Consider the following 17,088-nt stretch of genomic DNA (forward strand, 5'->3'; position numbering starts at 1 on the left):
TTGCTTAAGGAACTTTATCTATGCCCTTCTAAAAGTGACAGTAGAATATGAGCGTGGTAAATTCAAATCCCTTCTAGGCAAAAAGCAATAAACCACTTTCTGAAGTAGGCTTAGAATATTTTCAGCCTAGATTACATTAACCCAGTGTATTTAAATCCATAACCAGAAAAAAAAAAAAAATTCACTGCGCAACAGCACAAAGCAGGAAGCGTGAAATCATGTAGTACTTGAACAGAGGACAGTCCCTAACTCAAATCCCAAACCTAGCTGAGATGTAAACATCATTTTAAAATAGGCTCTCAAGACAACCAAAGTAATAATGGAAGTATTACATCTAAAGGCAGTTTGAGCAATGTCATCTCATACCTGCTGATGAGCAATGTTCAGAAAGGTAAGTGGTTTTGTGGTTTTTGCTTTTGTGCTGGCTTCAGTTTCCTAGATGAACACAGTATGTATTGGTTCTCTCTCCAGGACAGAACAGGTTATTGTGGTTATTTTTCTTGTTTCATGTTCAGTGTAAGAATGCAGAGAAACTAAAAGAATGCAGTGGCAAAGCCAAATTTTTATTTATATATCCAAAAGTCTGAAACTGTTCATTAAATAACAGAGATTAGAGGTAGCTGTAATGGCATGTGAATCAACAGGCCACCTCACAGGTTAAGTCTTCCCAGGATTGACCAAACTAACTCTTAACTAGTTACCAACTTCAGCTTTCGTACAGTAGGTAAAATATCATCCAGGTTATTGATCTCTGAAACAGAATGAAAAGCAAATTTGTATGAGATGTATACAGAACGCCTCTAAGTCCAACCAAAATTCTAGATTAAATGTTAAAATACATAGAATAGAAATGTTAGAAATGTCAGCAAAAAACTACTGCAGAGAATAAATTCCTCAAACCTTTTAATGCTTTTGGGGGAAGAAAAAAGTTATTTTAGCTTCTAAGTCTTATGGTTGAATGTAATTGACCCTATTTTTAATGAAGACCTAGTTATTTCAGACACTTTCTTAAAAGACGAGAGCAAGGCAAGGAGAAGCACCTTTTCTCACACTTCCCTTATGTTTTTTTGCACACCAGGAGTAAACAAAGTGTGTTAGCTATTTAAAGTCCTGGCAGGGAACTTTGTCGTGAAGATAATTACAACTTGCAAATGCTACTCACCTAGAAGAGAGAGCAAATCTTGAATGAGAGCTTGAAACGGTGGAAAGAAGCATTCGTGTTCTTCTAGCTTATTGATGATACTGAAATTTGTAAGTAAGACCATTATCTCAAAAATGTAAGAACATATTAAGTTCATTTTCTTGTCTGTTTTGCCATACAGTGTCACTGCTTTCTGAAAATACTGTTACTTATTACATACAAATGCACCTACACCAAAAATGCATCTTCACATTCTGAAACCTGCAGCCAACAACTGTTAAAAGTCAAAAGATTATCTCTGATTTCACTGTTTCTGCCCAGTATACATTCTTCTATTCCTACTTGTATCATGTCATGTAATTTTTGGACTGGAGCAGCAGCCTATATATATATGCTAAATATATCAGCCACCCCAGGCAGTATAACTGCTACAGAGGTGGAGGCAAGAATATTATATGCAGCTTGTCTATAGTTAAAGCTGCAAGGAGCACAGAAAGGTTGATGGTGTCAAGTGTTGTTAACTTTGCCTGTTAAAATTTACTGCTGCAGTTAGTATCTTTGTATGTTTGTACAGCACATTCTGAATGCAAGCTCTTACAGCTTGCTATCACCTCTATGTTCTCATCACTTGATAATAAGATTTGTCCAGCACCCGAAAGATTTTTAGGAAGCCTGAGGTGTACATTCTCTCAGCAACTAATACATTTCAATATTGCAACCTTAAAGCAGCTTCATATCCCCACCAACATGCAGCACTTGCTATGTCTCCTTATGAAACATAAGCTTAAGAGGCTTTTTTGATCACTGTATCCATGAAAATCAACAAGCTAGTGCTAAGGGAACCTTAATTTTTTTTTATTTACCACCAATACCCTTTTGAAAGTGTTCAAGATTTGTTCCATGTAGGTTAGTAGTCAATCCTTTACTGTCACAGCTAGCTGCCTGTGTAGCAAGTGATTAAAATCTCTTCCAGTATCAATCTTATGTAGCTCTTTCAATTCCTAAGATTCCTGTTTGCAGAATTGCTGCCAGTGGAACAGATCTAAATACCTGTGGATGTCTTGGGTCCCCAGAAGCCTCTGTAGTTGTTCAGTCACATTCTCATTAATTATGTCACACAGTTTCCCAACAGTATCCACCACCACTGTGGGTGGAACTGAACTATCTGGAAAACAAAGACTTCATGCTTCTGGTAAGAGTAACAACAGGGAAAGAAGACATAATTCAATTCTTACAAGTGCCCAGAATTTATTCAACTTTCATGTATTTAGGCATACAAGTTTCATCATTCACAGAAAACAAAATGCCTGTGTTGAGAAATACACTGATACTACTGGGAGGAAGGAATCTCTCATTAATCCTTCGGTAGCTAAAAACATGACAGAGCTAGATATTTTCTTGACTGAAATGGTACTACAGTCTGTCCTATACTGTCACTGGAAAGCAGTCAACTGCCATTGTATGCAGAGAGGGTATTCATTGGCTTCCTGCAGCACAACAGAAGTACCTCATAGAGGGAACCTGTTCCCTGATATTTTGTTAGCAGCAAGAACTTGTTCTGTTTGCTTGTTTTAACCTGCTTTGGCTACTGTGATGAAAGGTAAAAAGGTATCAGGTTCTTTGTCCTTTCCTCACTCAGTTTCAGAGGAACTATTTGTGGAGAAGGTGACTGAACTCCATTGCTTTGTAATTACTAGGGAGATGGGAAGCTTCTTCACCTCCTGTTGTTGGTGGCAGGCAGGAAGTCTGCTTCCCTTTTGAATGAGGCTTCAAAGGCCTCAGTAGTTCAGGAGCCTTTCCCTCTGGCTGTACCCTGCAGCACAGCCAAGCCTCTAAACCCATGAGCTCAGGGAAGATTAGCAGCTGCTGTTCTTCAGAAGTGCAAATCCAGAAGAGAATGAAACTACACAGGCCTCTGACTACTGGTGGCACTTAGTTCTTGACACTGAACAGTTAAAAAATAAGTAGGCCTTTAGGATTGTAAGAGGGAAGTTCTTCAGGACTGGACATACCTTTGAATGAGTTACTAAGGAGAAATCTAGAGCAAAGATTATTTATCTGTTATTCTAAAACAAGTTAAAACAAACAAAAAAACCTTGCGTTTCAAATAGAGTGTGAAATATGATTAGTAAGTCAGTGCTCATAAAACAAAGCTTTCCCTTTGGAAATAGCCTGAAGAAGTGCTAGGTGATAAGCCTGTACCTAGTTCCAGAAGCTCATGAAGATTTCTCATTGCATTGGTCAGTTCCCCAAGTTTTGTGTACACCTCATTCATTCGTGGGTAAATGCCGTTCAGAGAATTCACATCAAACAACTTCTGGAAGTGAGAGACCATGGCAAACAGTGTTGATAAGGATGGTGTCTGGCTGTTCTGCAGAAAACAGAAAGGGTAACTTTTCTAAATTGTTGCTTAGCAAAGCAAGGATTCTTTTAAACCATGAGATATTTTTAAAACTAGTCTACAAAGAAAAACAGGTGTAACTTCCATTAGTAAATCAAAGCATTTCAAATATCCTTAAATCTCAAGAGATATATCCAGCAAACCAAAAATACTCTTATGAAAAAATATTCTTTTGGAAGCTTTGTTTTCTGTTGTTTATTAAGTCTGTTTATGTATTCTGAATGCTGACTGAGAAAAAGATGGAACAGGATAATATCTAGCACTACAGGGCAATGCAAATTCATGGTCAAAAGACCTTCATTAAAGCAGTCTTCCCCAGGGTGAATTTATCCATTATGTGAAAGTAGTCTTGGAGTATTGGATCTCTTCACACAGCTATTTCTTAAACCCCAAAAGGCTTTGAAATGCAGAAGTCAACAGCATGTGAAGAATTACCTTTTCCTTGTTTTCTATTTCGTCTAACACTGTATCTACTATGAGCTGAAGGTCTTGAACTCGTATGGATTCTCTGTTATCTTGTGGATCCGTGATGTGCCAAGGCACCAATTCCAGGGACAGTTTTCTCAATGACCTGTGCAAATCCTTTTAAAACAAAGGATACAGGGCTTATTGTAGTAACTGCTTAAATATTCTGTCCATTTAACATTAGGTCAGACAACAAAACTAACACACAAGAACACTCTGCAATGGATAAAGAAGCACTGTGAGATTTTCAATAGACTAAAGGAGGAATACAAAGCCAAGCATGAGAGTGCATTACCTTTAGGGCCACTAGCTGATCTGCCCACATTTCTATAGTGAGTGGGAGGTGTTCAAATCCACATTCCTGTCCATTCTCCTTAATATAATTTTGCACTGGCCCTTTACTGCGCTTATATATTAATGGAGGAGCTCTTGGACTTCGTATAATAGAGTCAATATTGGACAACACCTTCAATAACAGACAGAAAAAAAGTTATTGCTCAAACTAAACATGTTATTATAAATTCGCCCCCACCAGTCAAATAATCTAAACAATAAATCATAAATACCTCCAGTAAGTTACTATCAATGACTTTTGTAGATGCACAATACGTCATAGATTTAAAAAGATACTAAGTAGAAGAAAAGTAAAAGTTAACACAAGTAGACTTCCCATTCGGGGAATATTCTGTTTATCTCCTCACAACTTTGTTACTTCCACAGTTTATATTTTGCTAAGCTTTACTATATTTGCTCCTTCTTTACTTAAAGAAAAATAAAAAGCTTCTATCTCCTCAGCAGTTCTTAAAAGCATAACAGAAAGGTACGCTTTGCACAGGACCTTTATCTTTGTCCTCCATCCTGATGAGAATTCAGGCTAAACCACCAACTGGAGGTTTGCCAAGCTAGTCTCTCCTCTGTTGTAACTTTAGGTAGTTTACATTAAGGTAGCCTACATCAACTGCCATAGCCAGAACATTACATGTTATGTTCTTTCCTCCAGGATTCAAAAGAGCATGCTTCAGTTTACACAATTAAGCAAAGCTCATATTTTGTTATGAAAGTGCTAAATATACACAGTGCCAATGAAGTTGGCATACCTGTAAGTACTGCTGGCAAACTGCGTGCAGCTGATCCTCTGCAATACTCCCAGGTTCTTTCTTTTCTTCTGTTCTTTCTCTGGTACTGTTCCCTGAAGACCTGCATGCCAAATATATACAGTAGGTCATCAGTAGGCCAAATACATACGGTAGGATGGCTTTCAGTCTGAAACTACTGAATTGTACTCACTGCATGAGTGAAAAGGCCATTTAAATAGACAGAATGTAAAACAAAGAAGTGAAAATTTTTAAAGCAGTATCTTTTTCAGATAATGTATAGTGCTAAAAATATGTAGTATTCAGTGCACACGTACACAAATAATTAAGTGAAATTCCAGACTGACACTTTGTCAGTAGTAGATTTCTGTTATCTTTAAAGTATTTTCTAAGCAATGATCCAGAGGGGGGGAAAAAAAAAAAAAGTAAATTTCTAAGGATAATATGGACATAACTTCAGGTATCTTCAAGAGTTCACCAACTCTCAATACTCTCAATCCACAATGCAGCTAATAACTTGCTTTACAGCTCACAGAAGGGGCAGACAACAGTTTGGTCCTGCCCATACTGCCCATGGTAACACTCCCATCCCAAAAGACAAAATGGAACTAAGAGACAGTGCTGTGCACCAGTTTGGATGCCATGCTACCACTTCAGAGATGCATAGGGTGTCTTTGGAGATGCAGAAGCATTTGCTGCCCACGAACCAGGCTCTAATGGACAGTGGTGATAAGGTACGTGCTTTGTAAGCTGCTATCTATGTGATTGGTTGCAGAGCATCTTTGCCTTTATATAGTTCAGAGGATTCATGAAAGATACTGAAGAAAAATAGTTACTGGATAGTTTTCTTTAAAGTTTTCTCTAGTTTCTTCACTCGGTGCTTGTAGAGTTTTAATTCCTGTGCAGTTGGCCTGTTGGAAAGAAAACATACCATATTATCTATCTTGCATTGAAAGACAGCTATAAAATTCAGCCAAGCGAAAAAGTAAGAAAGCTCTTGTAGTGCCATAACTTCATTCCGGAAATGAAATTCTACATTTCTGTGTGGCAGTAACTGTAATACAGATATATTATAGCACCTAAACCTATTTTGCTGGTTCAGGCTTTCTTACTAAAACCATCTGCTTCTCTACCCTGTCCAGCAGGTTTTAAGTGGAAATCAGGCTTGGCAGTAATACTGCCAGTGGAAAGAACAATTTTGCCCACATGCATTTTTTACTGCTTTAACTGAATGAAGTGCAAGTATCAATGCAGTTGTCCAACATGATGCAATGTACAGTAATAGCTGTTAGTATCAGCAGCGTAGGGAGGAAAGGTTGATGGCTGCTGCCCTATTAAAATACTAATTATTTTATGAATGGATTTTAAAGACAGATTTCACGCAACATTTTCACAGTTGCTGTTCTTTCAGTTTCCTTATTTGTACAGCAAAGCCTAGCGATGTGCTTTTAAAAACGATATTCATCCTTTCTCACCTTGTTTCCAAATCTTTCTTGAGGTTTGTATTTTCAAGCAAAAGCTGTTCATTCCTGGCTTTTGTTTCAACAAGCTGACTCTGAAAAGACTGCAGCATACATTGTGTTATTTCTTTTATTTCATTCATTCCATAATCAACAAACTTGAACACTTTCAAGCATGTCAGATGTTAAGAAAGATTCCCATTTGCTCTATATAGTAAGACAGCGTAGGTGAGGAAACAGACCTCTTTAAGATCAAGAGCCTGCTGTACTAGCCCACAGGTAGAGAAGCAGAGAACTCAACAAAGTACTAAATCTTTGCATATTGAGATGAAGTTTCTTAAACTCACTGCCCAGTGAGTTTACAAACTTTGAAGATAAGAATAAGCAGACAGAAACCAAACACACATGCATTTTTATGTGGCTCTTCAGGGGTTTCCGTTAGAGATCTGCATGGACTTATTCTTAGCAGTTCCATACCATAAGCAGTGCTCTGTAATTCGGAGTAGCATCTAGATTTAAGAATTCTTCTTTGATTTTTACTTCTCTCTGTATATGATCTTCAGCTTTTTTATACTGCCTATCAGGGAAAATAAATTGCTTCAGCTTATTGCAATTCAATTGCCACAAAGATCCAAGGTTGTTTAGTTTGCAGGTACACGTGACAAAATTTCCATAAATCGAACTATGATCAGAATAGAAACACTGTCATGGTCTTCTCTATTATTCTGGAAAGATGTTTCATATACTAATTGAGTACATTTATTCCTGAAGATAAATTACAGTGCAAGCAAATCCAATTTCAGTTTTCTAGATGATAATCTCAAATTATGGGAATGTCTCTCAGGCATCTGATTGTTGCTCTGCATCATGTAAGCAATGTGGTGGAGCTGAGAAGCTGGCATTCCTTTTTTTTTTTTTTTCCCCCTTCTTTCTTTTAGGAAATCAGTGAATCGAGCATAGCTAATGCAGTAGTGCTGCCTGTAAACCACTACAAAAGGAAAAGTAGAAAAACAAACAAAGGATTATAGCTAATGTCTAAATACAACGCCCTCCTGGCTGCACTGGCCTGACTGAGCAGCTGCTCAGACTGACTGAGAGCTATTTCCAGGATTAATCCAAACTTCCAAGATCATTACAGGCCTTGGCTGTATTTTTTTATATTTTAGTGACATCTAGAAAACAGAACATTTGCCATTCCAAGTTTTAAGAACAGCAAGGAGAAAGAAAACTTTGAGCTGTAGGACCACAAGGCATTAGATGAGACTCACCTTAGCTCCTTTTTCATTTGATTAATTTGAGATTCATAGTAATCAATTAGACAAAGAAACCTGAAAAAGGGAAAATGGTATTTCAAATTTAAGATACTGTTACTGACCTATTGGTATAGGATAGCTTATACAGCTGCACTGTATTTAAAAGTGACCCTTCTCTCTCATCTCAGTCACAGTTTTCCAAAAAAGAAATATAGAGACATTAACTGTCTATTAGATTAAAAGTGGCAAAATGACTCAAGAGGAGACCAAAGCTAAATCCTTCTGACAACCCCCACATCTCGTGGGTATGTTCACCCAGCAAGCTTAACAAGCTGGTACATTCTTGAGCTGTAGGGCTGCAGGGACCATTGGAGGTGATAGAAGAGCACAGGTCAGACACAGCCTAAAGAACTTCCACTTCCAGAGAAGCTGCAGGTGCTTTCTAAGGAAGTGGCTGCAAGGAAATAAAGCCATAGAAAAAATGTATGGGTGAGAAACTGCATTTCCTTTCAAACCACTCTGAGATTTTCTGTTTTCAATATACAGGTGAGAAACGCCAAGGAACCAATCTCAGTGCTTCTTTTTTTGTTGTTTAAGGAGGGCACAAGAAACAGTCACAGGGACACATATAATCCCTCTAAAATTTCTCCTAGGTAAACATCCCAGGCAGACCTGGACAGACCAAGCTACACTAGCACAATAAGGCAACAGCCACCTGAGGCCTGTAAGTTGTCAAATCTCTGACTATAGCTGAAGGATGGAGATTTTCTTGCAGGACATGTAGGCTTAGAATGCTTTCAGAACTTGCACAAAGTGCCTGGAAAGCAAGTTTGCAGTTAGCAGTCACAAATGCTGCTTTCCCAAACTGACTTTGTTGTTACTGCTTTTTGCTTTGTTGTTTAAATTTACATTCTAAAACGTTAACAAAATCACCATAGCAAATGCAGTTTCCAGAACAAACCATTCCACCCTCTTTGCTGACACCTAGTGGATACAGAGGCTGAGATTTTTATCTTCTGCCATGCATTTATTCAGCTTGCACTCCTAAGATCGACAACTTTTTTCCATGTAAGTATCAAGAACAGTCACTTTAAATCCATTTATTCATTTACTGTTACGAGTCATTCACCAATATAACAAAATTTCTTACTGCTGATCTAGAAGGGACTTGGGAGCTCTCTTGCAAAACTGGCAGAACATCTTGGTTTGAGTGGCAACACGCTGCTGCTCCTCCTCCCCAGCTTTGCACAGCTCCCTCTGCAAACGAGCAATAATCTCCTCCTGTTCTTGCAGCTTTTGCTGCTGCTGTTGGTATTTTGCCTGCGAAGAGATAACAGGAGCATTCTGAAATTATTCTAACAAGCTGGAGATGGTGCTCCACCTGCCAACACAGGCACTTGGTCCCAAGGAAGCTTAACCAAAAGCGGAAGAAAGGTTCATATATTTTCCTAATTTATTATTAGAAAATTAGTCATGAAATGTAAAATCTTAGCTAAAAATAGTGTACTAACTTTGACATGAGACTGATGTGTATTTGGACCAACGAGTATACTTCTACAGCTGCCAAAACAAGTCAAAAGCTGAGTGCTGAGTTACCTGGGAAACCAGCTGATCTTTCTGAAGTTCTTTGACCTGATTCTGTTGCCGGCAAACTTTAGCTATTGTCTCATCTTCCAGCTGACGGATTTTTGATTTAATGTTTTCCACCACGTTTTCGAATTCATTAGCCCTTTTCTCTTCTCGAGATGCCCGACCTCGTTCCTGTCGTACCTCATCTCTAGAAACATAAATCTTTGACTTAAATTACACTCATTTCACTAAGTGCAGTGAAAGAAGCACAGGCCTGGCAAATGTTATCTGACGGTGCCCAGTTAACTGATGACATCAGTTATCTGATGTGCCAGACTGCAGCAGCAGGCACAGGAAAGACGCCGCTATGGGAAGTGGCAGCAGATGGAGTTAAGACAACAGCTCAAGCAGATCTTTTATGCAGATATTTATGCAGAATATTGCTGCATATTGGACAAAAAACTCCAGAAAAAAAGGTCTTTGGCCTTAGATATGACAGTAAACAGCGACAGTGCTGTTTGTTTTGCATTACCTGTAAATTCCCTTCACAGCACCTTACCTAAGATTACGATTGCTCTCCATAAGCCCGTACATCATCTTCTGTTGTCGGTCAGTGTCTTCCAACAACGTTTTTAATGCAAGTCTTATTCCTAGAGAGGCCTGACCGTCCAAAGCAATCACATCTGGAAGCACACATCACAAACAAAGCCTTAACCAAAGGCTTTCGGTACCTGAAGATCGCATCTCCGTTACCCTTTGGAACTGATGGCTTCAGCAGTGCCTCGTGACTTCAGGTGTGCTGCCCCGGAACCCCCGCCAGCAGCACTCCTTACCTGGCGCGCCGCCGCCGCCCGGGGACGCCGCGATGCTCAGGGGCTGCATTCCATGGCGCAGCAGCAGCGCGTTCACCGTCTCCCATTCCGCTTCCTCCTGCCGCAGCTGGGAAGAGGCAGAAACCTGAGGATCGCTGAGGATCGGCATGCAAACAGCGCGCAGACGCTCCGCTCGTACCGATGGCCGTTAGAAGGGAGAACGGCTGCCAGCCAGCCGGATTTGTGCTTTCTAAGGAACCGAACGCGGCGGGGCGGGCGCCGGGTGCTTTGCGTCGGCGCCGCTTTGTGTCAGTGCAGCGGTACCTCCGTCATAGCGATCCGCCGGTGGAAAGGAAGAACAGGAAAGGAAGGGAAACGGCCGAAAGGGAGCGGAGGGCGGGCTCTGAGCTCCGTGGCGGTAACGGTCATCTCCGGGAGGCGGGCAACCGCCATCTTGAGGCGGAGGGGAGGAGGGACCCGCGCGGCTGGAACGGGGTAGGCGGGGATGCGGGCGTGGGGGGCTGTGTACGGATGTGAGGGGTTGTGCAGGCGGCGGGGGGGCTGCGGGCGGGTCACGGCGTAATGCCGAAATGAAAGCTGCGTCTGTAAGCTCGCTCCGTGCAGCGCGGTGCGGGATGAGCTCGGGGCCCTGAGCGGATGTCGGAGGCGGTGTGAGTCCCGGTGGCGGTTCTGGCGTTGATGCTGAGGCTGTGTGGTTCCCTCGCAGCTGAAGGGAGCTCTGTGGGCGCGGCGTGGTTGCTGGGCAGCCGCGTCCTTGGTGCTCTTACGCATAGCTATTTGCGTAGGAAAAATGATGTTTGTATTACAGCAGGGCAAATCCATTAGTCATAACTCCATCCATTCTCAGCACTCCTTGCTGCTATCCTGCTTTTCTTCTTTTCTTGCTGCTGGTTGGATTAAAAGCCCTTTGGTTACTATGGCATTCCGTGAGGAGGTTACCCTCAGTGAAGAAGAAGTAAGGTAAAACAGCAGAGCTGCAGCACGTACAGCCTTTGGAAAGATATCCCCACTGCTACGGTCACTTATGGCTGTACCGAACATGGAACGTGTCCTGAATGGAAGGATATCTTTTCCAGTCTCCTTCCCTGTGCGTGTTTGTGTGTGTAGAGTTGTGTTCCCAAATGACGTAGGTAATACTGCTGTTAGAATCAATGGATGGTGAGCTTATCTGTTATAACTACTTCTCAAGTTCAGAAGGCTGAAGCAGTTGCTCAGGGAGCGAATGAAATGCTGCACTTTAAAGCCTGTCAAAAAAGAACTGCAAGGAACATCTGAGTTCTAAGTACGGTTTTTAACTATACTGCCCTCTGACCCAGAGGCTCTAGAGGTTGGATGGGTATGTATCTTTTTATGGTGTTTGTCAGAGTGAGCCAGCATACCTGCCTGTTTTTGTGATGTTTTGTCATATTTTAATGTTTCTAAAGCAGGGACGTGCAAGTAATTGTGTAAGCTTACTCTCTCATGTCTTGTTTTGCAGTTGTAAAAGGTAACTTGCCCTAAAGCAGTAACACTTTGAGCTGTAGTCGTCAGTATTTGAATTCTTTCAATGACAATTAATTGACTTTATTGGTATTTCCATAGGTCTCGGTACGGCCACTTAGAGAAGATGACAGATTTGGTGGCTGTTTGGGAAGTAGCTTTAAGTGATGGTATTCATAAAATTGAATTTGAGCATGGGACCACTTCAGGAAAACGTGTCGTCTATGTTGACGGAAAGGTGAAATTGCTATATGCTCAACATTCACTATAATATAATTATATAAGTGCATTTCCATATAGAACAGACAAAAGACTACTACGTGAGGTGTATTCACTTGGCTAACTTTGCCTCATGTAATGAACAGCATTCCATCAGAAGAGGGCTGGCCAGCAGGGACAAGGAGGTGATTGTCCCTCTCTGCTCTGGTGAGGCCCCATCTGGAGCACTGTGTCCAGGTCTGGAGCCCCCAGTACGAGAAAGACAGAGCTGTTGGAGAGGGTCGAGAGAAGAGCCACAAAGATGATCAGGGGACTGGAGCACCTCCCCTATGAGGACAGGCTGAGGGAGCTGATCTTGTTCAGTCTGGAGAAAAGAAGGCTGCAGGGTGACCTGATTGCAGCCTTTCAGTACCTAAAGGGAGCCTATAAACAGGAGGGGAATCAACTCTTTGAAAGGGTAGATAACAGCAGGACAAGGAGAAATGGTTTTAAGTTGAGGGAGGGGAGATTTAGGTTGGATTTTAGGGGGAAGTTCTTTACAAAGAGAGTGGTGAGGTGCTGGAACAGGCTGCCCAGAGAGGTTGTGGATGCCCCATCCCTAGAGGTGTTCAGGGCCAGACTGGATGGGGCCCTGGGCAGCCTGGTCTGGTATTAAATGGGGAGGTTGGTGGCCCTGCATGTGGCAGGGGGTTGGAGATTCATGATCCTTGAGGTCCCTTCCAACCCTGGCCATTCTGTGATTCTGTGAACATCATTCTTATCTCAGTTACAGTTAAGGTGTGAGTATCATGAAGTGCTTTGCCATCCTTGGGCAGAAGTGTTCTGTATTTGTAAAGCATTGCATGTTTGTACCTTGAGGAAAAAGGACAGTTAAGTACTGAGCTGTTTCCTGAGTTCTGGTGCGCTTTTCAGCAGTACTAAAACACTTCCTCAGGTTTGTCAGTTAATACCTATTGTCTGTGTTTTCTTCTACAGGAAGAAATACGAAAAGAATGGATGTTTAAATTGGTGGGTAAAGAAACATTCACTGTTGGAGCATCCAAAACAAGAGCTACAATTAACATTGATGCAGTCAGTGGCTTTGCATATGAGTATACTTTGGAGATCAATGGAAAAAGCCTCAAGAAATATATGGAGAACAGGTCAAAAACAACCAATACTTGGGTACTGAGCTTGGGTGGTACAGACTATAGAGTTGTTTTGGGTAAGTAAATATGGAATGACTTGACTTTGCTGTTTTCAAAAAAGCCTGTGTGCATTTAGCAATTGGTAATTAAAAGAAAGCACAGTTCAGTGGTGTATGGAAACTGTTCAGTCATGACCTGAATCACTGAGCACCTGTGGAAAGGACCCGGTCAGCCGTGGGAGCACAGGTGAAGGTAATTCAGGCGTGCAACTGAAAGGGGTGGAGCCTGGCTGCACATCTCTTAGACCTCATTTAAGGGCTGACTGGCATGGGGGAAGGATCCCTTTCTGGAGATTCTTCTTGGGTGAAGCTTTTCCCTGTGAACCTAGAGTCTTCTGATACGGGTGAGCAATCTTTTTCCTTTTCTTTATAGCACCTTTCTGTTGTGCTGGTTTTTCTGTCATCATACCTTTGTTGCAGTGCCTTTCCTATTGTACTGATCTGTCCAATTGCTACAAGTGGCTAGTACTATTGCAGTGTAAAACCTTGTGTGGTCTGGAGAACACTGGAAGTAGATTCCAAAGACAGAAAAATGGTAATCTTGTTATATCTATGTAGTTTTATACAGCACTGTTGTTTGTTAACTCAGTAACGGGGATTTCCCTTAGAAACAATAAACCGAAGTTAAGGAGTCGTGAGAAGAAGTGTGTCAGTGTCACTCTTTGTTTTTTTTATAGACTAATCAGCATGCTGTTTTCTGCACTGCTGCTTAACTATGAACTTAATCCATAACCTTCAGATAATGTTTTTATACTGTCTTGGTTGCAAGGTTATACTTTTTTTTCCTTTGCTCCCTTGCCCAAAGTATGTTAGAAGATGGGAGGAAGGATCCACAGAGGAATTTGTCCAGGCATCTAGTGATGAAACTTCCACTTAGGTATTGCTGTATACATGGGCACAAGACACACTGGACTGTGGTTTCTTTTTGAGCCTAAGGATAGTATGAACTGCCCTGAGATAAAGATGCTGGGGGGAAAGAAAGGCAGTTCCAGTGCCAAGAGATAGCCTAGTATCCTTCTTTCCATAATTACTTAAAAGACAAGCAGTACTCTGCTCTCTGTTATGTCACAAGGACATTTTCTGTAATGTTAATTTTAGAGTCGAGTATTTATTTATTCATAGCAAAAATTGTTTGCCCACTGGTGGCAGAGCCTTCTGTCTCTCCAATGTAAGAACAAACTATGTAGCTCAGGTTATTTAGGACCTTCTCCGGGGAATTAAATATAACATCAAAGAGTAGGCTTGTAAAATCCTTATATTGTCCTAGGAGAAGGGAGGAGAGTCCTTTCTACTTTATTTTTTCTTTCATTCACAGAAAAGGACACTATGGACGTGTGGTGCAACGGTAAAAAAATGGAGACAGCGGTACGTGATCATTTCCACAGGTTTTTCATAGACTATGGCTCTAATATAACCAAAGTAAGCCACAGTGCTTATCTGTGTCATGCTCACTAAGCCACAGCAAGGAGTATATTGCTTCACTTGGGTGTGGAGCATGGGTAAACCTCTAGATCTGCATGCTGATGATCTGTTCTTTGCTGTATTTATTAACAGAATCCTTTGTCTCCTGGATTACCTGTTAAGATGCCAAAAGTCTGTCCGTATAAGGATATACAGTGCTATACTTCTTGAACAAATGAATCTTCTGGGTCAGTTGTCCAGGGTTTCTAGTGAGAAAATGCTCAGGAGAGTGGGAGGGACTTAAGTTTGATGTGGACTGTAGAGCCACCTCAACCAGACCTGCTCACCTTAGTGGTAACTGAAAGCTGAACACCTGTGCTCTTTAATGGCTGCTGATTTTTGTCTGTTTAGAGGTGATTCCTAAGCACCTCATGCTTAGTTCATGTTGCTGGAGCGAATAAAATCTTTGTCACATCTGCATTAATATGCATAGCAGATAGACACTTAAAACTCTTAATATATTTGATGTCTTTTCACTTTATGAAGGTTTTCATTATGCCTACTATGTAGGCTTCCCCATGTCTGGAGGGTGCATTTTCTCACCGGAGCTGGCACTATGGTGGATGCATACTCCAAAATGAGAAGTTAGGTAACTGCATCTACAAAGGGGAAAGTTAGGAGCTGTGCATCTAAACTGCATAGCATGTACTCAATTTGGGGATCTGTTCATCCTGCTGCAGAGGGCACCAACAAACTGATGGTGTGAAACGTTGGTTGTCCTTTGAAAACCCAAATTCTTTAACTGGCAGCCTCAGCTCTGCAGCTTTGTTGAGCAGCTGCCTATGGCTGCAGTGATTATGAGAGCTACAAGTGACTGTGACCTGGAAACAGGTGATGCTTTGAGTGGTTATTTTACTGAAAAGGGCATCTGTTTTTATTCTCGTCTCCTTTCTTCTAGGGTGAATTCGTAGAAGATGGGACAGAAACTCACTTCAGTGTTGGTGATCACAGCTGTTACATTAAGGCTGTCAGTAGTGGAAAACGAAAGGAAGGAATTATTCACACTCTTATTGTGGATGACAGAGAGATCCCAGAGGCTGTGGAGTAGCTTCTAGTTAACTGATTGTTTTAGGACTCAGATCAGGTACTTTTAATTACTGTGGTAATTATTTAAATAAGAGGCATTTGGATAATGCCCTCAATAACACACCTCAGCTTTCAGTTAGCCATGCAATGGTCAGGCACTTGGACATACAGATCATTGTAGGTTCCTTCCAGCTGAACTATTCTACTGCATGTAGAACACATGGTACATCCAGTTTGTGCTGGGTTCATTTCCTAGCTTCTGTACATGAAACTCATCTTTTTGAGGACCAGATAAACATAACTATGTACAACACTTTGCATTACCAGTTTTTAAAAAGCTACATAGGGAAATAAGTATTATATCACTAAGTAGAGAGGGCAGGTGAACTTAAGTAGAAATTGTATGCTAGAAAAAAAACCCACAATATTCAATAATACTGAATACTTTATATGGAGGGAGAACACATACTGAGCCCTGGAGAAAGCTGTTAAAATTCTCCCTATTTTTTCTTTTATGTACTTCCAATGTTCTTCAAATGCAGTCAGGAAAACAGTTACATAAATTAATAAAAAAGGTTATTAAAGAAATATATTTTTACCAGTCCTTGTGTAACTGTATTAAAATTTTACTTAGCTATGAAAACTGTTGTTTATTCACAGTAGGAAGAAAGGTGATATGCTGTGCCAAAAATATCCCAAAGGTATTTTGTAAAATGATGTTTGTTCTGAAGTTCTGTACCCTCCCATCCAACCAAACAAGAAGTTTTCTGCCATGGTCCTCCTTTAAAAAATGAAACCTCTTGAGGCAAGCTGAAATAAGAACCTCTTCAATGTAGCCTAGCCTTTAATCTACAGTTGTCTGTAGGTAATTGTGTGTGGCAATTCTGGCAGTCGTGCGTGAATAAGGAAACAAGGAAATGCAGGTCAGAACTGGAGAAGAAGAACTGACTGCTTTAATGGGAAAGTTCAGACAGGAACAGAATATTCTCAAATTCCAGCTGCCTCAGGTGGTTCTTAGAAGCTATGTGTGGGGGAGGCACGAGGCACACTGCCACTTAACATTGCCTTAGGCTCACCTTACAAAAGAGACCTGTTTTGTGACAGTGCAGACATAAATCACTTTTAAAAAATAATGGTTTTATTTAAGAGTATCATTTTGCAGCGGTCCAAAAAACTTTTTCCACTTAAGACTTTTTCCCTCCAGACTTCAGAATTAGACTTTTATAACTTATTTTCTTTGGTGTTTATGACCATTATGAATGCTATTTTAGGGACTGCAAATAAAATACAAATGAGCTTGGAACTCATTAGCAATTTAAAAAAAAAAAATCTTATTTAAACATGGATCACATCTATGTTTTAGGGCTCAGAAGCTCTGTTAGCACAATCTCATGGGCTTTTTTAATAGTTTTGTGCAGGCCCTTCTCCCCAGGTAGAGTTTTAACCATATGTGACTTTTCAGTCTAAAAGCAGACCTGATGTTGACCGACAAGCCCTTATT

General features: G+C 40.8%; 2 protein-coding genes across 4 annotated transcripts; one reads left to right on the top strand and one right to left on the bottom strand.

Moving 5' to 3' along the window:
* Positions 1 to 542: 542 nt before the first annotated feature.
* CEP70 (centrosomal protein 70) lies at positions 543 to 10,663 on the bottom strand. Of its 2 annotated transcripts, none has more exons than XM_042878040.1 (16): positions 10,520 to 10,663; positions 10,217 to 10,322; positions 9,943 to 10,066; positions 9,411 to 9,591; positions 8,965 to 9,134; positions 7,830 to 7,889; positions 7,039 to 7,138; positions 6,577 to 6,665; positions 5,938 to 6,012; positions 5,105 to 5,204; positions 4,303 to 4,473; positions 3,978 to 4,124; positions 3,344 to 3,512; positions 2,192 to 2,306; positions 1,163 to 1,242; positions 543 to 751 (listed from the first exon to the last, which is right to left on the bottom strand). In XM_042878040.1, the coding sequence occupies exons 1-16, from the start codon at positions 10,646 to 10,648 to the stop codon at positions 690 to 692; spliced, it is 1,878 nt and encodes a 625-aa protein (XP_042733974.1). In that variant the 5' UTR covers positions 10,649 to 10,663; the 3' UTR covers positions 543 to 689. The 2 variants fall into 2 exon arrangements, with proteins under 2 accessions (XP_042733974.1, XP_042733975.1); XM_042878041.1 differs by having other exon boundaries at positions 10,395 to 10,592.
* On the top strand, positions 10,639 to 16,770 carry FAIM (Fas apoptotic inhibitory molecule). Of its 2 annotated transcripts, none has more exons than XM_042878043.1 (5): positions 10,639 to 10,690; positions 11,798 to 11,933; positions 12,890 to 13,118; positions 14,416 to 14,465; positions 15,460 to 16,770. In XM_042878043.1, exons 2-5 carry the CDS (start codon positions 11,823 to 11,825, stop codon positions 15,607 to 15,609), a joined length of 540 nt encoding a protein of 179 aa, XP_042733977.1. In that variant the 5' UTR covers positions 10,639 to 10,690; positions 11,798 to 11,822; the 3' UTR covers positions 15,610 to 16,770. The 2 variants fall into 2 exon arrangements, with proteins under 2 accessions (XP_042733977.1, XP_042733976.1); XM_042878042.1 differs by lacking the exon at positions 10,639 to 10,690 and adding an exon at positions 10,777 to 10,866.
* Positions 16,771 to 17,088: the final 318 nt, after the last annotated feature.

This window comes from Lagopus leucura, unplaced genomic scaffold (genome assembly GCF_019238085.1).
Source record: "Lagopus leucura isolate 7727_CA_CO unplaced genomic scaffold, USGS_WTPT01 Super-Scaffold_100019, whole genome shotgun sequence".
Classification (NCBI taxonomy): Eukaryota; Metazoa; Chordata; class Aves; order Galliformes; family Phasianidae; genus Lagopus; species Lagopus leucura.